The sequence below is a fragment of the Leopardus geoffroyi genome, chromosome A3, assembly GCF_018350155.1.
Source record: "Leopardus geoffroyi isolate Oge1 chromosome A3, O.geoffroyi_Oge1_pat1.0, whole genome shotgun sequence".
Classification (NCBI taxonomy): domain Eukaryota; kingdom Metazoa; phylum Chordata; class Mammalia; order Carnivora; family Felidae; genus Leopardus; species Leopardus geoffroyi.
The window spans coordinates 61,697,081-61,724,009 of NC_059336.1; the positions used below are offsets into that span (position 1 = coordinate 61,697,081).

Below are 26,929 nucleotides of genomic sequence, written 5' to 3' on the forward strand. Positions count from 1 at the left end.
ACACAGGGGGCAACCTGAAAGAGTTCCCAATGGCCAGAGTGGGAACAAGCTTGGTAACAAAATAAATAACAATAGTATTGAATTATTAGTGAAACAGTAAATAAATATCCATGAGTCCATAATGAAATAAATATATGATTGAATGAATAAATAAGAGGGGGAAAGGGGAAGTTCTTCATTACAGAATTCCAACACATAAATGTAAAAGGAATAGAGGGAATAGAAAGTCACCATTAGAACAGCACATTAATAAGTGCTATAGAGAAGATCCACCATTGAGTGCTAAAATTAGTGGGTAAAAGTTCAAGACATAAAGGATATGTGCATAGCCTCAAAGTTATCTCCTCCAAAACATGTATTATCTATAAAAAGAAAAAAAAGTAGTTTTACAGGTGAGAAACCTATCAGATGCCACCTTACCCAAGAGATCAAAGTTAACACCACTAGTAGTAAGGTGTATCACCACAATGTACTGCTCAACATCATGCACTGAGAAGGACACATAACCTCTGCAGTATTCTAACCCCAATCTAACCATCAGAAAAAAATTCAGATGAAACCAGATTGAAGGACATTCTGCAAAACACATGATCAAAAGGTCATGAAAGACAAGGCATCACTGAGGATGTGTTACAGACTGGAAGAGACTGAGAAGACACTGCAACTATAACCGTAATGTGGGGGCACAGGTGAAACAGGTGAACAGGATTAAGAAGTACAAACTACCAGGTACCAAATAATTAAGTCATGGGGATGAAAAACACAGCAGAGGGAATAGAGTCAATAATACTGTAATGGTATTATATGGTGACAGATGGTGACTATTCTTATTATGTGGAGCACTGAATAATGTAGAGAATTGTCAAATCACTATATTTTACACCTGAAACTAATATAAAACTGTATGTCAACTATATTTCAATAATAAATAAATAAATAAATAAATAAATAAATAAATAAATAAATAAAACTTTTAAGAAATAAATGCAATATGGGACCCTGGATTGGATCTTGGAACAGAACAGGAATACTAGTAGAAAGACTAATGAACCCTGAATGAAGTCTGTAATATAGTTAATAATGGCATTGTCATTTTCTTAGTTTTTGGTTTTGCTTTGCTTTAAATAGATTTTATTTATTTATTTATTTATTTATTTACTTTAAGTAGGCTCTAAGTCAGGACACCTGGGTGGCTCAGTTGGTTGAGGGTCTGACTTTGGCTCAGGTCATGATCTCGTGGTTCATGGGTTTGAGCCCCGTGTCAGGCTCTAAGTTGTCAGCATAGTTCACAACTTAGAGCCTGCAGCCTGCTTTGGATTCTGTGTCTACCTGTTTCTCTGCCCCTCCCTTGCTTGTGCTCTCTCTCTCTCTCTCAAAAATAAATAAATAAACATTAAAAAAATGGCTCTAAGCCTAACGGGGGCTCAAACTCAGGACCCCAAGGTCAAGAGTCACATACTCTACCAACTCAGCCAGCCAGGCACCCGTGTGATTTTCTTAGTTTTGACAATTAAACTATGTTTACGTCAGATGTTAACATTAGGGGAAACTAACTAAAGGGTATTACAGGCACCCTCTGTACTATCTGTGCAACTCTTTCATAAGTCCAAAATGATTTCAAATTAAAAAGTTAAAAAAAAAAACACCAAAAAACTGCTTCAACATTTGGATAGCAGAAATATAGCTCAGATGGTAAACAGTACAACTCTTCTCTCTAGGCTCTATCTCAATAGTCTTGTTGACAATCCCACTGTTCAGGGATTGTTGCAAAGACGGTAGAAAAGCTAGGAGAAAGCCAGACTGGGAATCATGGGAAAGATGGTCAGAAGTTGGTGCCTCTTCTGCACCTGCTCCCTCCTTGCTTCCCCCAGCCTTGGGCCAGACCCCCACCCCCAACTACTGGGCAGACTCAGCCCCAGCTTATGCTCCTCTGACCTCAGGACTGGTTAGGCCTGTTTGGGGAACTACTGCTCCAACACCAGCACAAGGCAGTTTCAGAAGCTCTAGTGGTATCCTGAATTTATTGGGTTGATTCCTGAGCTAACCAGTCAAAAGAATATAGAGAAATGTGGTTTTCCTGAAAATAAATTTTGCACATTCAGCAAGCAAGGGAGCCTTGATGAAGATTTTTGAAGATAACAGAATTATACTTTACAAATAATTATTTTAGTTATATTTTTAGCCATTCAGGTAGTTGGTTCTATTCATTAGTGATTTCTATAAAAAGCAGCACCTGTTAGTGTTTTAATCTAATGAGACTGCATATATGATATCTGTTATGACAAACTCTAAATAAATGGGCTCTGAGTTAACAATCACCTATAGTCCATCAAAGGAGGGAACATGTATCCCAAGTAACTTCACTGGCTAATCCTGGAAATTTATCAACTTGGGTGTGAATTGAATATTCTTTCCCAGCATAAGATAGCCAGTTAGATCAAGATCTTAAGGCATCATAATTTCTTACAGAACATATTTCTTCCTTCTCCCATTTTTAAAGAATCAATCCTAACGGAACTCTGGTATATCCCAATGACAGCATATCTGGTATGTCCCAATATTCAAGGAGCTCTGCTAATGTCCATTTGTGGCTTCCTGTCAAATCTGGGACACTCAGGCACTGAACTATTTAAAGATGTTTATGATCTACATTAGACTTTTTGAGAAAAGCCCTTAGTTTCAATTTTAGTGTATCTCAACTATCTGGAATGCTTGTGGTTCTGGAAAAAGACCTTTTTAAAAAAGGAAGGTAAGTTCATGATAAGAGAAAATTCAAAGAAAGGAAATTCCTTCCCAGTAGTCTAAGTGCCAAGAGCAGTTCTCCAATGAAAGGCAGTCCTGAAGAAATGATTTCCCTTTCTCACTGTATCCTCCGCCACTCTCTCCCTCCTCGCTTTCAGTCTTAACCAGTCACACTGTACTGTGTGCTTCCACCCACCAGTTCATTACTTTTGAACAAAGTCAACTGTTAAAAATAGCTGCAATATATCATTTGAAACAATAATGAGGTTTCAGGAGGATCAAATCTGAATGTTTGAGTACAAAAAAAATTAAATTTTGACATTTGTCTTCATAAAGGGGTGAGATCAGAGCCAAGGGCATATCTGAAAATGGTGTGCTGTGAACAGAAGCTTATCTAAATGTTAAGACAGTGACTCATGAGCTTGGATTCATGTGACCATTGTACACAAAATGAGTGTCTGTGTGAAAACCCTGCTGTCTCAGGGCTCAGAATCCTTTTCTCAAGAATTTCCATGGCATGAATTAACTCAGCAGGTGATCAAGTCAGGCTTCTTCTCCCAGACCCAGTCTCCATCTTTCTTACCTTGATGTTTCTAATCCAGGACTGAGCCCCTTTCAAACTATCTTCATTGATTTCAACAAGTTTTTCCCGCCAAGCAACTGCTTGAGCATCAAACTGTACAAAATTGAATTTCCTTTTATATTTCAGCTGTTCCTGTAAGAGAAAATTATTATTTAACCAAAACACCACTCAGATGTAAGAAAAGGTTAGGCTAGGCCACAGTTTGATACATTTTAATCACTATGAAATCTCTTTTCAGATCTGGAAGCTAAAAATTACATTCAAAAGAGAAAATCTTTTCAGAAAATATTTAAACAAAATTTATACACAGTTTGGATATTATGCTTTTACAAGTGTATATATGTCTGAATATATTATACACACACACACACACACACACACACATATATATGCGTGTGTGTTTTTATATATAATATGACCTTAAATGTTGCCTTTAATACTGACATTAATGGTATACTGCATACACAAACTAAATGCAATCTGCTTAAAGAAAAGAAATCCCAAATGCCATCATCATTTTGGCCATCATCTTTTTGTTAAGGCTAGCATTTGGTTACATACCTTTTTATTTGCCTTCCACCAACCCACATTTCTCCAGTAGAGGTTTATCAAAATAAAACCTGTATTTTGTATTTGTGAACACTCCCCACAATTATTTTCTGTGGTAATACATCAATACTACTCATTTGTGACAGTACCGCTATATCCATTCTAGGAGTTAGGAAGTGGAAGCAGTCTGCCTTGGGTCACACAACTCAGAGCAGTCTGCCTTGGGTCACAGCACAGGTAGAATAAGAATTGGAAGCTCCTAACCATCAGCCTACATACATCAGTTCTGGGGCCAATGCATGCAACACCCCTAATAAACACTGGAAATTAAAATAAAAATGCCAAGCTAAAGAGCATCTGGAAAACGATGGAGATGTGGGCACACCACAGATTTCAGGATAGAGAAAACCTGGAGCGATAGACACTGAAACTCCCTTAGTATCCCACCTGTTACAGAAGACCCTGCCACGGGAAGGGTCTGCTTGCAAAGCAGAACTGATGAATCTCTAACTGGCAAAAGAGAGCTTTTATCTGAAGTGGCTTCCCTGTGGATGCCTGAGTGCAGATCTTACCTGTGCACCTTGCAGAACCAATGCAGATGAAGGCTGCTGAAGATGCATTCATGACACAAAGGCCCCCCAAATCCATGAACCTGACAGCTCCATCTAACCTGTATAAACTGGATGATCTTGTCCTTCACCAAGTCCAGTTTGCTCTTCATTGAGTGAGATGTATCAATGAGGACGTAGACAAAATCATTACGTACTTTTCCAAAGAGGATTTGACTTCCATCCTGCAGCCACTTAATCCTAGGCAGGAAATTGGTTGAAAGTGAATTTTTACAGCCTGTGGCAATGACAGGTCTTCCTAAGAACTTAATAATACATCTACAGAGGCCAAGCTGTACTATATTGTTTATGCACAATCTTCTGTGAGTGGATTACTCACTTGGAAGGTTTCCTGTGAAAAATCCTACATTTGAGCTGGCTCCCTTGTTCACCCCCACCTCCACTATCCATCATCAATCCATGTAAAACCGAACTAGGAAAATCAATAGGACAGAAAAATAAATCCAATACTGGGTTCCAAAGCCAGAAGTAAATTACTTCCTGTCATCTGATAGTTTCAATCCCTCAGTGACTTCAGACCATTTGTTCTTTTAACCCTGCTGACTGCAGTCAAGCTAGTAATGCCAGCACATTCCTGAAGCTTCAGTGAAGCCTATAGACAATATCAAGCAACCCCAGATCCCTATAATAACTAAGCATCAGGCAGTTGGAGAAGGACTACTTCTGTGATGGGATCTCAGACTCCCATAACAGGATGTAAATTAAGTTCAAGGCGAGACCTGGGGTAAGGGGAAAGGCAGAGGGAAAAAATCCTTGAAACTGAGTTCAGAGTTCACCAAGGCCTAGGTAACTACAATTTGTAGGGCAAAATATTGATGAAGAGGTTGCTGCATAGAAGCAGAGGGGGTGGGGAGGGATGGACAGAGAGAGAAAACAGGAGAAAGAATGCATTCTGGCCATCTGCAGAGAGTGCCCTAAAGATTTTGGCTCAGTAGGGGCACGTGGGTGGCTCAGTCAGTTAAGCATCCAGCTTTGGCTCAGGTCATGATCTCATGGTTTGTGAGATCAGCACAGACTCTGTGCTGACAGCTCGGAGCCTGGAGCCTGCTTTGGATTCTGGGTCTCCCTCTCTCTGTGCCTCTCCCTTGCTCTCTCTCTTTCCCTTTCTCTCTCTCAATAAAAGAAATATTAAAAAAAATATTTTGGCTAAGTAATAATCAGGGCATGCATGTGAAGAAACTACTAAAACCAAGGAATAAATCACCATAAAGGAGTAACTAAATCAGCACCTCAGAGCTTACCCAGGGCTAGTTCATCTTCCAAACAACCTGAGTGGGAAAGGCTCCATAATACATGTGACATCAAGTAGAGTCCTCATAAGGGTATTGCCTTAGTAGTAGGACCAAATTAGCCCCAGACTAAAGGCTGCCCTGGACCTGTTAACATAACTTACAAGCAAGCCCCAGAGGGATCCACGTGATTTCAAGGAACATAACTGCATCATGGAACATGTATTTTAAAATACAGCAAAATCCAGCACCCAACAATGTAAAATTTAAAATGTCTGCATTTCAGTAAAAAATTATCAGGCATACAAAGAAGCAGGAAAATATGATCTACAACCAGAAGAAAAACAGATAAACAGAAACAGACCCTAAAATAATACAAATGATAGAATTAGCAGAAAAGGATGTTACATAGCCTATTATAAACATAATCCATATTTTCAACAAGGTAAAGTATAAGCAAAATGAGGACAGAAATAGAAAATATAAAAGGGAATTTATAGAGATGCACAATAACCAAAATGAAAAATATACTACATGGTATTAATAGACATCAGACACTAGCAGAAGAAAAGATCAGGGAACATTAAGACAGACATTGCAATTTAAAATGAAAACAACTGGGGAGCCTGAGTGGCTCAATCTGTAAAGCATCCAACTTTGGCTCAGGTCATGATCTCATGGCTTGTAGATTTCAAGCCCTGCATCAGGCTCTGTGCTGACAACTCAGAGCCTGGAGCCTGCTTTGGATTCTATGTCTCTCTCTCTCTCTTTCTCTGCCACTCCCCAGCTCACAAACTGTCTGTCTCTCTCTCAAAAATAAAAACATTTTTAAAAATAAATAAAAATAATAAAATGAAAACAGAGAAAAAAACAAAAAGTAGAGAATAAACAACTCATGGAACAATGTCAAGGAGTCTAACATATATGTAGAAACTAAGAAAAAGGAGAAAGAGGGAAACAGGAAAAATATTTGGAGAAATACGGCCAAATGTTTCCAATTTTGATAAAACAATATATGAATATATACAAGAAGCTCAAAGAACCCAAAAAGAAGAAAAATGGAAAAAAAGAAAACCACCAATACACATCATAATATAATTTGAAATCCAATGATAAAGAAAAAAGTCTTAAAAGCATCCAAAGGTGACATAAAAATAACAGAAGACTTCACCATAAATCAAACACACCAAAAGATAATGGAGAAAGATTTTTAAAGTACTGAAATATAAAGTGTAAACCTACAATTCTATATAAAGCAAAACAAAAAATATTCCAAAAACAAAAGGAAATTAAAGAGTTTTTCAGACTAAGACAGCTGAAATAATTCATTATCAACAGACCTGCACTGGGATAAATATAGAGAATAAAGAGGTATGGAAATATCAAATATGTGGATAAATACAAAATACACTAATTCTCATTTTAAATCTATTTATACAAAATTTGATTATTTATAATACATTATGGTTTATAGCATATGTGGAAATATGGTGTAGGACAATAATAGGGGTGCCCGAGTGGTTCAGTCAGTTGAGCATCTAACTCTTGATCTCAGCTCAGGTCTTGATCTCGGGATTCTGAGTTCAGGCCCTGCACTGAGCTCTGCACTAGGCATGAAACCTACTTAAAAAAAAAAGTATAGGACAACAATAGAAAAGACAGAAGAGAGGAATTGAAGTTATAAGATTTTTATGATATAGATGAAGTGAAATAGTATTTGAAGGTAGACTGTGGTAATTTAAAGATGTATATTGTAAATGCTAATGCTGTCACACATACAACAAAACAAAATAAAGAGGGAGAGTTTATAAGCCAAAGGTAGAAATAAAATGGAATCATAAACTCTCCAACAAAAGATGGTAGAAAAAGAGTAAAAAGAAAACAAAGAACAGGTAAGACAAAAAACAAATAGCAAGATCTAGATTTAAATCCAACTAAATAAATAATCACATTAAGGAAATGATCTTAATACTCCAATAAAAAGGTAGAGATTAGAAATGACTATTATTAAAATGACAAAAGATAACAAGTGTTGGAGAGGATGTGGAGAAAAGGGAGCCCTTGTACACTGTTGGTGGGAATGTAAATTGGTGCAGCCACCGTGGAAAACACGGAGATTCCTCAAAAATTAAAAATAGGACTACCATACATTGCAGCAATTCTGCTTCCAGGTATTTATCCATAAAAGAAAACACTAACTTGAAAAGATATATGCAGCCCCATGTTCACTACAGTATTATTTACAATAGCCAAGATACGGAAACAACCTAAGTGTCCACTGACAGATGAATGGATAAAGAAATTGTGGTATATATATACAGTGGAATATCATTCAGCCATAAAAAGAATTAAATCTTGCCATTTTCAATGACATGGATGGACCTTGAAGGCATTCCACTAAGTGAGGTAAGTCAGACAGAGAAAGACAAGTACCATATCATCTCTGTTATGTGTGGAATCTAAAAGAAAAACAAAAAACAAGTTTATAGATTCAGAGAACAAAAAGACTGATGACTCCAAGAGGCAGGGTGGGAAAAATGGGTGAAAGGAACCAACAGATAAAAAGAAACAAACCAAAAAAAAAAAAAAACAAAAAAAAAACAAAACAAAAACAAAAAAAAAAAACCAACCAGAGGTTGGGGAGGGGATAAATGGAAGATTTTAGGATTTTTTTCTTTGTCTCTAGTATTTAAAATTTTGTGATGATGTATGCTGGATAGGTCTTTTTACTCATTTTCAAGACATTCCTTGCAACTTTCTTTCAGTTTGGAACTACATGTCTCTCAGTTCTGAAATTTTTTGTGAGATTTCCCCTTCATTTTATATATGTCTATAAGCTATCTATTTGTAGGTACACATGTATGTTAACCTCAACCACAGGATGCTTGTGTTGCTTTCTGAGAGACTGCCTTCATCTTCCAGCTCTCCCATTGAATCATTTATTTTGGCTATCATATTTTGAAGAGCTCTTGTAATTCTTAATATCTATATGTATGTATAACAATATTTTCGAACTTTCTGAGGGCAATATTTTCTGTCTTTCTGAGAATATTAATATGTTGGTTTTCTCCAAAGTTTTATTTTTGTTTTTTTGTTTTTGTTTTTTACTCCCTGTATTATGTATTATCTTAGTTTCCTTGTCTATCTGTTTTGGAGAACAATATGGAGTTAAAAGGCCGAGACAGATTGGATTTAAAAAACAATACCCATATATATTCTAAGAAACCTATTTCGATATAAGACACAAGCAAGTAAAGGTAAAAAGATAGAAAAAAGAGAACCTGTGCAAAAAATGATCAAAACACACTGGAGCTAAAAAAAGAGGTTAGAGTGGGAGAGAGCCAAAGCATAAGAGACTCTTAAAAACTGAGAACAAACTGAGGGTTGATGGGGGGTGGGAGGGAGGGGAGGGTGGGTGGTGGGTATTGAGGAGGGCACCTGTTGGGATGATCACTGGTGATGTATGGAAACCAATTTGACAATAAATTTCATATATTAAAAAAAACACACACTGGAGCAGCTCTATTGATACTGGACAAAGCAGATTTGTCCAGAAATCAAAAGGATTTCAGAAAAATCCTTTCAGAAAGGATTTCAGAAAAAGGAATACTGCCAGAGATAAAAAGGGACACTTAATAATATTAAAGGAATTCATTCATCAAGAGGACATAACAACCCTAACTGTACATACACCTACTAATAGTTTCAAAATACATGAAGGAAAAAATGACAGAATCGAAAAAAGAACAGACAAATCTATAACTATAGCTAGAGATTTCAGTGCTCTTCTCTCAACAATTTGTAGAACAATTTAAATAAAAAAGTCAGCAATGATATGGAAGACTGAAACAACTCTATCAATCAACTTGAACTGAGATATTTATAGTATATTCCACCCAACAAAAGCAGAATATGTAGTTTTTCTTCATATCCTGGGCAACAAAATAGGTCTCAATAAACTTATAAGAACTAAAGCCATACAGTATCCCTCTGTCCATAGTGCAATTAAAAGCTATCAGGAAAATCCACAAATACTTGAGAAGTAAACAACATATTTCTAAATAACCTTTTTTCAAAGAAGAATTATAAGGGAAATCTGCAAAATATTTTTAAGTGAACGTAATGAAATACAACATAATGTGAGAGGCAGCTAAAGCAATATCCCAAGAAAATTTAAATGCTTATATTAGAAAGTTCTCAAATCAGTGATCTAAGCATCCATCTTAAGAAACTTAAAAGTAAGGAGAAAGAAGGAATAATAAAGAGTAGAAATCAATGGCACCAAAAGGAGAAAACCATTCAGAGAAAAAAACCCCACTGATACCAAAACCTGGTTCTTTGAAAAGATCAATAAAATGGATAATCTCCAACCAGGCTTAAAATAAAGATAACATAAATTACTAACATCACTTCTATGTGTATGTGAAGAAATGGAATACATAATTAAAAACTTTCCTACAAAGAAAAACTACAGGCCCAGATTGTTTCAGTAGTGAATTCTACATACATTTAAGGGAGAGATGATACCAACTCTCCACAAGACTTCTGGAGAATAGAAAAGAGGAGAGAAGGGGCGCCTGGGTGGCGCAGTCGGTTGGGCGTCCGACTTCAGCCAGGTCGCGATCTCGCGGTCCGTGAGTTCGAGCCCCGCGTCGGGCTCTGGGCTGATGGCTCGGAGCCTGGAGCCTGTTTCCGATTCTGTGTCTCCCTCTCTCTCTGCCCCTCCCCCGTTCATGCTCTGTCTCTCTCTGTCCCAAAAAAATGAATGAACGTTGAAAAAAAAAATTAAAAAAAAAAAAAAAAGAAAAGAAAAGAGGAGAGAAGTTCCCAACAACCCCTAACACTTGGTGGGTGGAGAAGGACAAATAGGTCTGGCAGGTACCAAGTGGAGTGTCTTAAACAGCATCCTTTTTCCCCAGACCTGAAGTCCAAACTACTGTCCCCAAAAGTCAACCCCAAAACAATAAACAGAAGACTCCAGACACAAGGATTACTTGTTCTAAGTTACCCACTGCCAGGTGGGTTTTAAGAAACTGGGGCTCTGAAGAGTTAATATGAGGCACACAGTTGTCTGCAGCTTGTGATTTTATAGCAGAAAACATAGAAGGATGGAAGGAACTCTCATTTTCAAGTGGCTACTGCCTACTGAGTACTAGTCTATACTCTATAATCCATAGGGCATATTTGTAAATGGCATTATCATTCCCACTTTATAAATGAAGAAACCAATGCACAAAGACATTAACTAACTTGCCCAGGGTCACACAGAAAGTGGCAGAGCTGGTATTATAATCCAGCTCCATCTGACCTCAGAGGCCATGCACCTAAATGGATTTGGTCTTTGTGGTCTAAAGCTGTCCTCTGGCATCAGGGAGGTGAAAGCATTAAGGTAGATCATCCCCATGGGACTGATGCTGAGGTCACAGCATTAGTACCTCAGATGCATTAGCACTGGCAGATTTTAAGAACAAGCAAGGTTGACAAGGACCACATGAAGTTATTTTTAGCTGAATATACATTATTCCATTGTATTAAAATACTCCACAACATTGTTAACAGTTGCCTTGAAATGTAATATACAAGTACAGAGGACAGGTGTAATACAATTTGCAATATGTTTGTGGCCCACAAAAAATGCAAGACATGAGCAGAAGCATTCCTTAGTCTCCTATAGTGATGTACAACCAACATAATGACACATTTCTTTGCTGTCTTTTTTAAAAAGTCTGCTTGGAATCAAAGCAGCTTGGAATCTGGATCCAAACATTCCCCTTTATTACAAACAAAAAGCCACGAGCAAACCATCAGATGGCAACCCTGACGTAACAATGTTAATTGGCTGTTTTTTTGTAGTTAAGCATTTACAGAGAAGTCACAGATTCTGGTTTCAAGGGAAACTAGACCACTTGTACCCTCCTGCAAATTTACCAACCTCTTCTGAATCTGAGCAAGGACTGTGTGGATTCTCTCATTGTACCAGGTACACTTCTCTTTGGTAATGCAGACGTGGACCAAGCTCCCATCCCTCCAGGGTGCATGGACAAATCTGCTGCAGTATTTCGCATGGACTGTCTTCTTGTTGGTGTCCTACATAAAGGACAAAGGACAGAAGCCATTCAGACCATTCAAAGAAGAAATCTCCAGATGGCACCCCATCTCTGCCTTATTTATACAGCTCCTAGCACTCACTCCCATGGTAAAATCATTCAACTGCTGGTTCAACCAACATATACTGGGGCCTACTCTATATGGAGCCCTGTGCCAGATGTCATGAATGATAGTCAGAAAAACATGTGCAGTCTCATCTGTGCCCCAGAGAAGATAATGTTTCCAGCAGGGAGACACTGTATGCACATGCTCACACGCATGCACCCACACACAGAAAGTTAGGAAGGCAGAGCACTAGACACCCAGCACCTGGTGCTAGGTTGAGACAATAATAACTGGGCAATCTGACAACAGAAGAAAGAGTTCTCAAGGACTAGAGGGTCAGTAGGACTCTCTGGAGGAGGTGGGACTTAAGATTCACACACAAAAAATCTTTCCATTATTACTCCCAGCCCCAAATGAAGAAAAGTAGCCAAGAAACCCATTCTACACCTAGCATCCTCTACTGGTACATACAAAACTGGTCTGAGGACAATGGCTTCCCACACATAGAGCTCACTCAACTGATTTATGAATTTATCAAGCACAACTCCATGTCACCAGCAATACAATCTTCTAGGCAGCAGCACTAGAAACCATAAACAAAGACCAAAATTCCTGCCTTCATGGAGCTCACACTACAGGGAAAGAGCTAGATAATAAACAATCATACAGCAGGTCAGATGGTGACAAATGTTACAGAGAAAAATAAGGAAGGAGAATAAAGAACAGGGGATGGGAGGGGATGGAGAAGTTTTTTTTTTTTTTTTTAAGTTTATTTATTTCAAGAGAGACGGAGAGAGTGTAACCAGAGGCAGGGCAGAGAGAGAGAGAGAGAGAGAGAGAGAGAAAGAAAGAGAGAGAGAGAGAGAGAGAGAGAGAGAGAGAGAGAGAGAGAGAGAAAGAGAGAAAGAGAGAAAGAGAGAAAGAGAGAAATAAAGAAATCCCAAGCAGACCATGCATTGCCAGCAAAGAGACCGACATGGAACTCGAACCCGTGAAACTGTGAGATCATGACCTGAGTCAAAATCAAGAGTTGGACACTTAACTGACTAAGCCACCCAGGCGCTCCAAAGAAGTTAAAACCTAAAAAAAAGAAAGCCTTAAACAGAAGGTAAAATATGAGCAAAGACCAGCAGGAACAAAAAGTGTGGCCATATGGAGATCTGGGGGAAGCTTGAGGACTCAGCAAGTGCCAAACCCTGTGGTAAGAGTAAGTGTGTGCCTAGCATGTCTGTAGAATTTTAGGAAGGCTGGTGTAGTCCAAACAGAGTGAGCAAGGGTAAGGGGTGAGATGATGCTAGGGCAATATGAGGAAGAGAGCCAGATGCAGACTCCGTAAAGCCTACTGGCTAATGGAAGTGACTCTGGCTTCTCCTCTGAGTGAAAAAGGAACTATCCAAGAACTTTAACATGACAAGAGACAAATTTTTTTAATTAAGATATAATGGATGGCACAAAAACAGACACATAGACCAATGGAATAGAATAGAAACCCCAGAACTAGACCCACAAACGTATGGCCAACTCATCTTTGACAAAGCAGGAAAGAACATCCAATGGAAAAAAGACAGCCTCTTTAACAAATGGTGCTGGGAGAACTGGACAGCAACATGCAGAAGGTTGAAACTAGACCACTTCCTCACACCATTCACAAAAATAAACTCGAAATGGATAAAGGACCTGAATGTGAGACAGGAAACCATCAAAACCTTAGAGGAGAAAGCAGGAAAAGACCTCTCTGACCTCAGCCGTAGCAATCTCTTACTCGACACATCCCCAAAGGCAAGGGAATTAAAAGCAAAAGTGAATTACTGGGACCTTATGAAGATAAAAAGCTTCTGCACAGCAAAGGAAACAACCAACAAAACTAAAAGGCAACCAACGGAATGGGAAAAGATATTTGCAAATGACATATCGGACAAAGGGCTAGTATCCAAAATCTATAAAGAGCTCACCAAACTCCACACCCGAAAAACAAATAACCCAGTGAAGAAATAGGCAGAAAACATGAATAGACACTTCTCTAAAGAAGACATCCGGATGGCCAACAGGCACATGAAAAGATGTTCAGCGTCGCTCCTTATCAGGGAAATACAAATCAAAACCACACTCAGGTATCACCTCACGCCAGTCAGAGTGGCCAAAATGAACAAATCAGGAGACTATAGATGCTGGAGAGGATGTGGAGAAACGGGAACCCTCTTGCACTGTTGGTGGGAATGCAAATTGGTGCAGCCGCTCTGGAAAGCAGTGTGGAGGTTCCTCAGAAAATTAAAAATAGACCTACCCTATGACCCAGCAATAGCACTGCTAGGAATTTATCCAAGGGATACAGGAGTACTGATGCATAGGGGCACTTGTACCCCAATGTTCATAGCAGCACTCTCAACAATAGCCAAATTATGGAAAGAGCCTAAATGTCCATCAACTGATGAATGGATAAAGAAATTGTGGTTTATATACACAATGGGATACTACGTGGCAATGAGAAAAAATGAAATATGGCCTTTTGTAGCAACGTGGATGGAACTGGAGAGTGTGATGCTAAGTGAAATAAGCCGTACAGAGAAAGACAGATACCATATGGTTTCACTCTTATGTGGATCCTGAGAAACTTGGCAGGAACCCATGGGGGAAGGGGAGGAAAAAAGAAAAAAAAGAGGTTAGAGTGGGAGAGAGCGAAAGCATAAGAGACTCTTAAAAACTGAGAACAGGGGCGCCTGGGTGGCGCAGTCGGTTAAGCGTCCGACTTCAGCCAGGTCACGATCTCGCGGTCCGTGAGTTCGAGCCCCGCGTCGGGCTCTGGGCTGGTGGCTCAGAGCCTGGAGCCTGTTTCCGATTCTGTGTCTCCCTCTCTCTCTGCCCCTCCCCCGTTCATGCTCTGTCTCTCTCTGTCCCAAAAATAAATAAACGTTGAAAAAAAAAATTAAAAAAAAAAAAAAAAACTGAGAACAAACTGAGGGTTGATGGGGGGTGGGAGGGAGGAGAGGGTGGGTGATGGGTATTGAGGAGGGCACCTTTTGGGATGAGCACTGGGTGTTGTATGGAAACCAATTTGACAATAAATTTCATATAATAAAAAAAAAAAAACACAAAAAAAAACAAAAAAAAACAAAAAAAAACAAAACAAAACAAAACAAAAAAAAAAGATATAATGGACATTTAACATTATATTATGTATACAATACGATTTGATATATGGATATATTACAAAATGATTACCACAATAAATAAGTAATGCCTATCACCACACATAGTTACAGATTTTTTTCTTGTGATCTATTTTAAGATCTACTCTCTTAGAGAAGTGACAGAATTCATAGTTTTAAGTTTTATTTACAATTTTAAAATTTAATTTATAAAAATACCATTTTGAAGGTTACTCTGGCTACTCTGTTGAGAACAGACCACAGAGGGTCAAGGACAGAAGCAGGTCCATACCAGAGTAGTATCAGAAGTGGTGAGAAGTGGTTGGATTCTGAGTTACAGACATATTATGAAGACAGAACTGACAGCATTTAATGAGAGGTCAGATGTGGGTGTGGGAGAAAAGAGAGGAGTTTGGGATGACACTACGGTTTTCAGCCCACAGAACTACAAAAATGGAGTTGCAATGAATTTATGGGAGGAAGATTATGGGAAGAGTAGCCTTGAATGGGAAAATCTGAATCTGGTGTCTGATGTACTAGGTTCAAGGTGCCTATCAGACATCCCATTGACATGGCAAGTAGCCAGGTGGAGATAAGGGAAGGACTCAGAGCTGGAGATTTAAATGTGGAAGTCACCAGCATGCACACAGTATTAAAAGTCACAGGACTTGATGAAGTCATGTAGAGAATGGGTACAGAGAGAGAAGAGGTCCAAGGACTGCACTTTGAGGCCCTCTGGCATTTAGAGGCTGGGAACATGGGAAAGAAGTAACAAAGAACACTAACAAAGAATAGCCAGTGAGGTAAGAGGAAAACAGGACAGTGTTTTCTGCAAGCAAATGAATTTCAAGGAAGTAACCAATTATATGAAATGTTGATAGTAGGTCAAGTAAGAATGGGACTGAGAACTGACCCCTGGATTTAGTAATACATGTATCCCTGGAAAGAGAGGGTTTTGGTGGAGAGGGGGCCTTGCTGAAGTGGAGTGCATTCAAGAGGGCATGGGAGAATTGCCAAGACTAGAGAAAGGGAACATATACAACTCTTGATGAGTTGGATTCTACAAAGGAACAGAGAAATGAGGCAAATGAGGCAGAAGCAGAGGCAAGTATGGGGATCAAAATCCTATATTTTTAAGATGAGAGAAAGAACACCATATTTGTGTGCTGATAGGAAAGATGCAGAAATAAGGGTAATAATGATGATACAGAATAGAAAGGGGGCAAATGAGTAAATGGCAAATAGGGATCAGTGCACACATGGAAGGGTTGACCATAGACAGAAGTGAGGACAATTTAGCCATCCTGGAAGTAATATGGGTAGAACACACAGGCACAAATGCTGGGGATTTGTAGATAAGAAGTGGATGTTCATGAATATTCATTCCAATGTTCAATGAAATGGGAAGCAACGTCACTAGCTTAGAGTAAGCAAAGAGGAGATGGTGTTTGAAGTTTGAGGAAAAAAGAGTAGACATCTTGGAGAATGAGCATCTGAGTGGATTGGAAAACTACAGGAGGATTGGTGGACAGCACAAGAGATCCATGAGGTTCTTCATGGAGAGATTCATGAAGTTAGAGGTCATGAATTTAAAGGGAAGCCAGGTACCGTGGCTATGTGCTTTTCTCTGGTTTCTTCTGCTGCAGTCAAATGCACAGCTATAATGCAGAAAAGGCAGAGAAGTGGATTTAACCAGGGTTGGGGTTTTGCCAGATGAGAATAATAATTTAAGAGAGGAAAAGTAGCTGAGCATGTACAAGAGGGACAAAAGGATAGAGAGAACAGACAACAGGGAGTAGAAATAACAAATTATATAATCCCAGTGAGTTGAAAGATTGGAATTAGGTAGTAGAGGAAATGACCTTAAAAAAGAGGTCAAAAAGTGGGACCTTTGGAACTGATTTATGTGGGTTATGATGGAAGAGTTATTTGTAATGACAAGGTCAAGGGGATGCCTATGGCAGGATTGGTAGAGATGGGGTGGAGGAGAAAGTCACCAGAAAAGAGGAGGTCAGAGAAATGAAAGGCCAGGGTGTGAGAAGGGTCATTTTCATGGGATTAACATTAAAAAATGGTTGGATCCAGTGACAGCAAGTCACAAGCTACAATCTTCAATTAATGATGGGGGTAACCTGGGAGTCAGAAAATGTCAGCCATAGGAAGTGTCATGGGTGGTACATTCTGATGACATGGGAAGACAGAGGGAGAATGATCAAGAAACAGCAACAAGGAATAAGGAAGGATAGCACCCACCTCTCCCACCCACAGGTCCAAGGAGAATGGGAGAGAAACCAGGGTCCTCGAGAAAAAACCCAGACAAGCAGGCAAAGAGAACACTGCAGAGCACTTGACACTACACTGGGTGTACTGATATCTTCTAGTTCCATGGGGCACAGTGGAGGGAATTTAGGAGTCAGGGAGGAATGGAGGAAACTCAGAGATGGGAATGAGGACTGAGAAGTCTGGTGGTGAATGATATGAACATGGATGAAGGGCATGATGAGATCAGTCTTGATGTTCCCAAGACAGGCAGACAGGGGAACCACATGTCAACCACAACATAAGGATGGAAGGAGAAAGATGTCCTCTCTCTCATTCTCACCATGTTCTTATCCCTCAAGAGTTCTCCCTAGTCTCAATCCCAAAACATGGCCTTCTAACTGTGCGTTATGCACTCCCAGATGGAAACACACCAGACCATATGTTACATGAATACGGGTGTCAGACAGCAGAGTGTCAGAATGGGAAAAGCAGTGTAAGGTCCCAGCAGATAGTTCAAACCCTGCCATCTCATGATATAACCTCTCAGAGGCCTTGTGACTTTGTCTTCTCACGTGTGCTATGAGAGCACAAATACTCACCTTGCATATAAAGCCCACAGGCATTCCATAAATGCTCATTTCTGATTCACAGTGTTTGTAATTAAAAAAAAAAAAAAAAGAAAAAGAAAGAAGGTAACCTCTACTGGGCATCTCCTAAGTGCCAGGCACTGTACTCAGACATGCATTTTTTAGTTTGGACTTTACACCACTCATTTACAGATGTGGAGAGTAAGACTTAAAGTGTTAAATTATTTGCTCAACATCTCTAAATTAGTAACTGGAGAAGTAGCATTTACAGGCAGGTCTTCCTACTCCAAGTCCAGACCACATGGATCGGTACCTAGTGAAAGCTCAATGAGTATCTGTTAGAGGAATAAATGGCAAGACTAGAGTGGGTCTGTGAACATCAAGGCTGGCTTTGTGCACAAACAGCATGAGCAGCCATGAATGCAATGTGATTTAAGGGGTGCCTGAAATCCTCTAATTGGAAATGCATTTTTAAATGTTTGTTTGTTTATTGAGAGAGAGAGAGAAAGGGAAAGCATGAGCAGGGGAGGGGCAGAGAGAGAGGGGGACAAAATCCCAAGCAGGCTCCACACTATCAGCACAGAGTTGAACACAAAGCTCGAGTCCCTGAACCACAAGATCATGACCTGAACCAAAATCAAGTCGGTTGCTTAACCGACTGAGACACCCAGGTACCCCTGGAAATGCATTTTGGTCTCCTCCTCCCACCTGTTCATCCACCTTAGAAATACTACATAGCAAGGCCTTTTTAGTCATTTATTTCTCAGTGTAAATGAGTTTCCTGGATCCGTCCCTACAAACCAGTTTTTATCATTAGAAGTTTAGGGGGTCCTTCCCAGTGGGGGTCTGGGAGAACCCTAAATAATCAACTTATTCATGGCTTCAGTTACTCCCTACCTCACACACAATTCAATTTTAGGTATAAATCCAGATAGCTTGTGGCCCCAAATACTGAAAATAAAATTGTCCCTTTTCCATCAATATTTGTGGAGATAACTATACTGTACACTTCTCAACTTCTACTGTATTATTTTTAGCACAAGAAATTTGAGGTAAAATTCCCCATTTATAAGCCAGACTCTTCAACCTGTCCCCATAAGATTTTGTTTAAATTGTCAAGAAAAAATAAGGAGAAATCAGTTTTAGAGAGGACTTGAACATACCACATTGTCACCAGCTCACAGTGAGCTATGTTCAAATTGACATGGATTGATATTTCTAAATATCCAGGGCCTAATGTATTTAAAAAATGAAAATCTACATATTATTAGATTACATACGATAACATATGATTTCCTGAACTAATAACATTACTGAATAATGACTACAAAATCAGAAAACTGTGCTGGGGGAGGAAACCTACAAATGAAATTTCCCTGCAATATGGCAATTACTCCACATCCCAGTGTAGGGGACACAACTCCTGGACACAGTCTTCTGTCAATTCTGCATTTCTCTCAACCAATTTTTACATTTTCCTCCTTGTAGTTCACTGTAAACACACGGCACTAAGAAGGCTAAAACACCACATCGTATGGTTAATGTAGCCCCCACGGAAAAAGCCCTTCCTCAGGAGGACGCACAGAACCCAGTGGCCAGCCAGCCTAAAGGAGTGGCAAAGACACTGGGGTTTTACCTCTATAGGATGGACAGACATCTCAGTGATCATGACATTGAATCAGAGCCTTAGAGAATACATAAAGTGACAGTACATTGGAGGACCTTGATTTCCTCTCCAGTGGTCTCTCCTGGGCTGCCGTTACTGGCACATCTGCTTTGTTGCTCACATTTTGATTTTCACTTCAGAGTACGGGCCTTTACTATCTTCTAAAAGAGTTTTCCTTCAGTTTTACAAATTTGGAATATTCATTTTATCCTGATTTTCTGTTTCCTATTGTGATACTTTTTAGTCTTTCCATAATTCTAAACTTCTGACCATCTTCTGGGTACTGTCTACACATCAGTGTTTTGCAGAGTGTGGACCCTGGACCAGTAGCTTCAGCATCATCTGGGCCCTCCCTCAAACTCACTGACTCAAGCATGCTGAAGTTTAGGAATCTAATTATCCTTTGATTGTGAACCAGAGTCAAGCATTTTGAGAAGCTATGTTCCTTCCAGAGCCATTGACACAATGGAACCACCTTTTGAAAGTTTTCAATATACACCTGTCCAGTGCCATAATCTCTTAAGAGAATTTCTTTTTATACTTATGGGGAATCCACTAAATACTGGCCACTAGACTAATATATCTTTAAGAGAGTGACAATATAAGAGGACCATAGAAATCCCTGCTTTGGGCATTTTCACCATCCAATTCACCAATAAAAGGTGAATAACTGACAAGGTTGAATAATTCTGAGACTCATAATGCCAGCTCCTGGCTTATGTACCATTATTGTGTAATCTATTTATATTCAGAAACCATTCCCAGACATGGTCTCCACGTCCCCAAGTGATGTTCAGTGAAGTGTAACATGGGAAGCACAAAGCCATCTTCCTTCATGGAAACCCAAGCTGGTTTCCCTCCATGCTGCCTTTCAACCTTGGTCTTGCCCTGGGTTCTAGTCTGAGGGGGGCCTCACCCATCCAGGGCACCAAAGGAAGCCCATAGCCATGCCCAGGAGTTCACTTCACTTACCGCACTAGTCTGCACAGACTCATTTCCTGGTTTGGCTTTTACATCGACGACTCCATCAGCATGGCGGAAGGAGCAGTCAGCAAGGACGTCATAAAAGGACAGCCCCTGGGCTTTCAAGCCATATTTCTGTAGCCACTTCTTGGAGTCCCAGGTGTTCTCTGGATTTGATTCATTCTCTACAGAGGTTGCTCCTGATTCTATTTGTGGAATTACAGTTCATCAGTGCCATTCATATTTTGCAAGCCATTTATACTTCACCCCGAACTTAATATTTAGCAAGCGGGAACATATTTTGTTAGGTCACATTCATTTCAGGAAGCATGCTTTCTAAACAGGACTGGCAAAGAATTAGTTCACCAGACTGGAAGGCAGGGATCTGCTACTTTTCATCTCATTTCTTCCTTTACCTAAGTTGCCTACCCCATGCGTATGGGAGATGGCTGGCAGACCAAGGCCATGTGTCAGGAGAGCATTAAACTTGGGGTCAGAAGCTCTGGGTTCAAGTCATGGCTCCACCACTTACTAGCTTGGGCAAATTGCTCAGACTTGGATGAATCACTGCACTTAACCTCTCTGAGCTTCCACAGAATTGCTTACCTGCAGATCGAAGATAGCATCTGTTTGGCCTTCCTAAATGTGTTGAAGCGATTCAATGAGAAAAGTTACGTGAAAGTGCTTTTTGATGAGTGGGGGTGAGAATTAGGGGTATGTAACCTGTGTTGAGGTAGAAGTCAGTCAACCACAGAAGGCTGGAAGCCTGCCTCTCAGTAGCTCCCCTATTAACTTTGGCGAATGTATTCTGATTCAGAGCCTGGCCCTCAAATCAGCAGGCTCAGAAACCTCATATAGTCAGCTCAGGCACCTATAGCTGTATCTATAACTCACCCTAGTCAGGCTCACAGGTTAAAGTATAATCCAGAAAGCTAATTGCCCAAATATCCCCAGACTTAGCACATTCCTTTGCCATTTTCCAAAGATTATCTATACTCTTTAAGGGGGGGGGGGGCTCTGTTAGCTGGTCAGAACACCATACAACAGAAAAATATTCATCCAGGTGGCTCAAACTACTAGTGCCACCTAAAGGAGACAGGAGTATCTGGGGGCGGGCAAATCTGAAGCTGAGAAGGAGGCACTCGTTTCTGGAGCAGGCTTGCACTAGCCGATGGAAGCTAACTGTACACCTCTCCTCCCAACTCCATGCTCCCTAGAAGCACACTGGTAGGAAAAAATTGACCATGCTGGGAGTATTTACAGAATCTGGAAATCAGAGCTTTTTTATTCCAGGGAGTGCACTGGCAAACATTTACCTGCCTGCCACTGGAAGGAAGGCAGAAAGGACTAGCTCTTAGCCCCATTGAGACCAGAAGAGCCCTAGGAGGTACCAGGAGGGGGTGCTGGGCAAAGAAGTAGTTTTTTATAACATGTACCACTGCATATTAGGTCTACTAGCCCTAAAAGTTTACTTCCACTTAGATAAGTGGTTTTCAACCCTACAGAGTGGAATCCTCTGAGTTCTGTACTGATACCTGAGCCCTACCCATTAGATTCTGCTTTAATTGGTCTGGATATTGAGATTTTTCAAAGCTCCCATGGTGATTGTACTGTGCAACCAAGCTTTACAACCACTGTCAGGTAGAAAGAGCTTTCTAAATTATGATTTGGTGACTCCACCAGTTATGCTTCTATCAGACATAGATTCAAGGTCAAGGACACTTTTAATGAAAAAGAAGCACTCGGGGCGCCTGGGTGGCGCAGTCGGTTAAGCGTCCGACTTCAGCCAGGTCACGATCTCGCGGTCCGGGAGTTCGAGCCCTGCGTCGGGCTCTGGGCTGATGGCTCAGAGCCTGGAGCCTGTTTCCGATTCTGTGTCTCCCTCTCTCTCTGCCCCTCCCCCGTTCATGCTCTGTCTCACTCTGTCCCAAAAATAAATAAACGTTGAAAAAAAAAAATTAAAAAAAAAAAAAAAAAAAAAAAAAGAAAAAGAAGCACTCAATATTAGGGCAACAAAATATTACCCATACTTATCCATTATTATATTTAAGGGAATATAAAATTAGAATAGCATTTGATGAAATAAAACACTTTAGAGACAACTGTTTCTCAATAGTATGTCAAGGATCTGCCAAGTAATACTATATGAGAGCCATGTCCTCAGATTTTAATAGAACACCTTATAAATAATGCGCTTAAACCCTCTAGAACCAGACTTTCTCAAAGAAGTTTGATTTTGGCTTTTGAACTTTAAACCAATCTGGCACCAAAAGCCCCTTTGCACATTGTCCCCAGTTACCAGCAGTTGGTTTCTATGTGATTCACAAAGCATCTTCATACCCTGTCCAGGGAACTCAAATCAGAGGTTCCCCAGAGCTTCTCATCTCCAAGGCTCTCCTGTTTTCCTGCATCTCAGGGAAACAGCAAAGAGAACAGAGCCATTTTTGTCAGTGGGATCAGTCTCCTTGGAGAAACCTTTTGAGTGACTATTTTTCCACAGTTATTGTTAATTACATTCTAAGCCTTTGTCTCCTCTTTCTTCCTACTTTATTCTCCTTCCTTCTTTCTGATTAACAGGTGTAGTAGGAAAAAAATTTTTCATTCAGTTATGTCCATAGATAGCAACACACAAATTAGCACATGTTTCTGCTGTTTTGGGGTTGTCTTCTCTTTTTTAAAGTTTATTCAGAGAGAGAGAGAGAGAGAGAGAGAGAGAGAGAGAGAGAGAGAGAGAGAGAAATCCCAATCAGACTCTCAGCTGTCAGCACAGACCCCAATGCAGGGCTCAAACTCGAGAACTACAAGATCACGATCTGAGCTGAGATCATGATCTGAGCTGAAATCAAGAGTTGGACGCTTAACTGACTGAGCCACCCAGTTGCCCCGAGGGGTTGCCTTCTTTTAAAAAGACAAGAGCCTTTTCTCAATTATAAATTCAAGCTTACCATAAAAGGACTTCCTAAAAATACATCAAACCAGTAAGGGATTTTAAAGAGCCAGAGACTAACTTTTGACTCTAAGCTTCACCCAGGAACAGGCGGTACAGTCACTTTGATGGGGACTCAAGGAAAACTCCAAAGCAACTTGAACTTCATAAAGGAAAGAAGGGGCAGCCAGGCATGCAAAAACAAAGAGCCTAGGTGCTCCAATGATGAAGAAAGGAGAAAAAGGGGGTAAATCTTTCCACTTTCAGTGCTAATTACACTAATTAGTGGGTGAGCCTCATCTTCCCCAGGTGGGAAGGGGAAGGGCATTATCCATTCATTAGAGTCACTTACTAGAGAGTTCTTTCCATTCCCCTGCAGTTATCTTAATTAAAAGTGTTACATAAATTCTCACCCACAGAGCTTAGGATAATACTTTCATTTATTAGAGCTGTGAGCTCACAGCTCATCCTATTCCATGTGACAGATTGCTAAAGATTTTCTCTCAGTTACTTGCAGGAGAAGCAGCACATGGCAGACCATATCTATGCCATCTATAACGTGCCTGGTCCTCTCCATCCTACTTGTCGATCTCAAAACATGTTTTAATGAGCAGGATCTACTGGCCAGTACTTTTGAAACATCACTAGCCAGGGCCACATCAAAAAGACAAAATGGGTACCATTTATCTGTGCCCCTTCCTCCCCACAAGGTGTAGTCCTGTAGCGGCTCATGGCCATCAAGGATTTATCACCATCATAACTACTCTCCTTATGGTGATGGTTATCCTAAAGTGTGAACTTGGCAGGGCCATGGTACCCAGATATTTGGTCAAAGATTACTCTAGATGTTTCAATGAAAGTATTTTTAGGTGAGATTAACATTTTAATGTTTATTTATTTTTGAGTGAGAGAGACACAGAGTGTGAGCAGGAGAGGGTCAGAGAGAGAGAGGGAGACACAGAAGCCAAAGCAGGCTCCAGCCTCTGAGCTATCAGCACAGTGCCTGATGCGGGGCTCAAACTCACAAATGGTGAGATCAGACCTGAGCCAAAGTGAGACACTTAACCGAGCCACCCAGGTGCCCTGAGATTAACATTTTAATCAGTAGACTTTGGGTAAAACAGATTACCCTCCATATCATGAGAGGGCCATCTCCATTCAGTTGAAGGCCTTTAATAGGAAAGAGACTGAAGTCCCCTGAGGAAGGGGAATTCTGACAGCAGACTGCCTTGGGACCTGAAATGCAAAACCAGCTCATGAGGGCGGGTGGCCTGTCTGGTCTGTCCTGCAATTTGGACTTTCTAGCTTCCATACTCATTCAAGTCAATTCCTTAAATCTCCCTCAGTCTCTATCTCAACCTCTTTTTGTATACACATGCACACATGCACACACAAATGCGCACACACACTATATACACACACACATCCTATTGGTTCTGTTTCTGTGCAGATCCCTGACTGATACGCTCATCCTCCTTCACTGAAGAGGACTTGTCCAGCACCACATTCCTGCCATGTGAGGTTCACGTGCCTTTCAAGCAAACCATCAGCTAATGAATAAACTAGAGCTCTAGATCTGACACCGACCTCTGAGAGCATCAAGTTCAGTGTTTCTCGCACTATGGTCCACAAACACTATTTACCCTGCATGACGGTGGCTATCACTCAGAAAGAGGTTTCTTAGCAAAAAGTTTAGGGAGTTTGAAAATAAAGTTTTAATCGGTTCTTCATCACAGGACTTGTATGAGCCTTTGTTACAGGAATCAGCAGTGGGCCTCACCATGGGTAGAGACATAAATAGTATTTCCTACAGTTATTTGGTCCCAGAACCCTTTCTGCATAGAACATTTGGGAGGGCTTATATTTGATAGACCACAGTTTGGTACACACTTCCCAGCATTCCTATTATCATGAGTGTCATGAGACACTAAGCCAACACTTGGCTGCCCCATGGGAAGTGGCATTGGCAAAGGATGCTGTGAATTAGTTGAAAAGGAAAGGTTCAGAAGAAGCTGAAAGCGATGTTCAACAGAAACAAGGAAAGGAGGGGGACAGGCAGGGAATGAAGGAAGGAATTATGAACAGCTGGGAGGGAGGGAAGAAGAAAGGTGGCAACTGTTAAGGATAAGAAATCCAGCTGCCTGCCTGTCAGACATGTGAGCCGGCTCAGCAGATGGCAGCTGCTGGACCAAGGACTATCTGCAGGTGAGAGACACGATGAAGCCTGCCTGGGTGGGCACCCAGGAGACGTCTTGAAAGCATGGCTCAAGAAACATATCTGTCTCTGGGAAGACATGCGCTCTGTTCACTGTACTTGCTGACTAACATGACATTTTCCATTCTACAGCTGTGATAGTACCATGTGCTGAGCATATTTGCCTGGCACTGCCAGGGAGCCAAAAAAGAGGAGAAGGGGATGCAGGGACAGAGAAGGGTAACCCAGAAATATTCTGCACCATCTGGCCTTGCAGGGCAGGTTTGGGTAATTGTTCTCTGGAGTGCCCCAGGGGTTATGCACATACCAAGGGTTACAAGGCCCGGGAACAATGAGATGCAGTGATGGGCCTCCAGTCACATCTCTAATATGGGATGGAGCCAAATGTACAGTTATAGAGTAGGCCCTGAGTGGACCGTGAATCCTAGGCCCTTTCTCCTCTGGAATATCATGAAATGATTTTTACTTCCTCCTTTAATGCTTGTGAAAATCAAAGCAAAATCTCTGTGGAAAAGAAGGGTTCCATGGCTTACCCAACTTATTTGTAAACCAGCAGAAAAATGATTGTAACACTAAGTGTCTCTAATTCCTACAATCCTCAGTGGGGGGAAGTGGGAGGGAAAGGAAATTGAAAAAACAAAAAGGCAAGAAAGAAGCAGACATAAAAACAAAGACAAAAAAGCACCAACAGTGGACAGGAGGTGGGAGAGGAGCTAACGCCCTCTCCAAGACAGCAGTCCCCTTTTCCCTTACCTTCTCCTCTGCCTGATTCTGAAAGAAGGAAACTGAAAATTTTTGCTTTATATGTGGGCTGTGAATGAGGCAGCTGCAGAAAGAATGTTTAAACCCCAAGCAAGACCTGCAACTGGCTACTGAGAAATAAGGAGCAGTAGTCAGACAGTGACAGACCAGCATGAAAACTGAGAAGAAACCACTAGCAGACCACAGATTCCAAGACAAGAACTACAAAAGCCACATTGTTTAAGTTTATTTATTTATTTAGAGAGAGACAGAGAGAGAGAGTGCATGAGTGGAGGAGGGCAGAGAGAGATCGAGAGCCAGAGTGAGAAAGAATCCCAAGCTGATAGCTTGGAGCCCGATATGGATGGGGCTTGAACTCACGAACCAGAAGATCATGACCTGAGCCAAAATCAAGAGTTGGATGCTCAATTGACTGAGCCACCCAGGCGCGCCAACGAAAGCCACATTCCAACGTATCTACATCTACAATGACATTTAAAATAAATTGAAGGATAATAGTTGAGTAGGCAACAAATTA

The 26,929-nt window shown here is 40.6% G+C and overlaps 1 protein-coding gene across 1 annotated transcript in view; it reads right to left on the reverse strand.

The window, feature by feature from the left end:
- The window catches only part of VWA3B (von Willebrand factor A domain containing 3B), a 208,361-nt gene that overhangs the window by 94,871 nt on the left and 86,561 nt on the right, over positions 1-26,929 (reverse strand). The window contains 4 exon segments of the mRNA XM_045445795.1: positions 3,326-3,457; positions 4,545-4,683; positions 11,665-11,819; positions 20,519-20,715. Of these exon segments, the coding sequence (XP_045301751.1) occupies positions 3,326-3,457; positions 4,545-4,683; positions 11,665-11,819; positions 20,519-20,715 (623 nt within the window).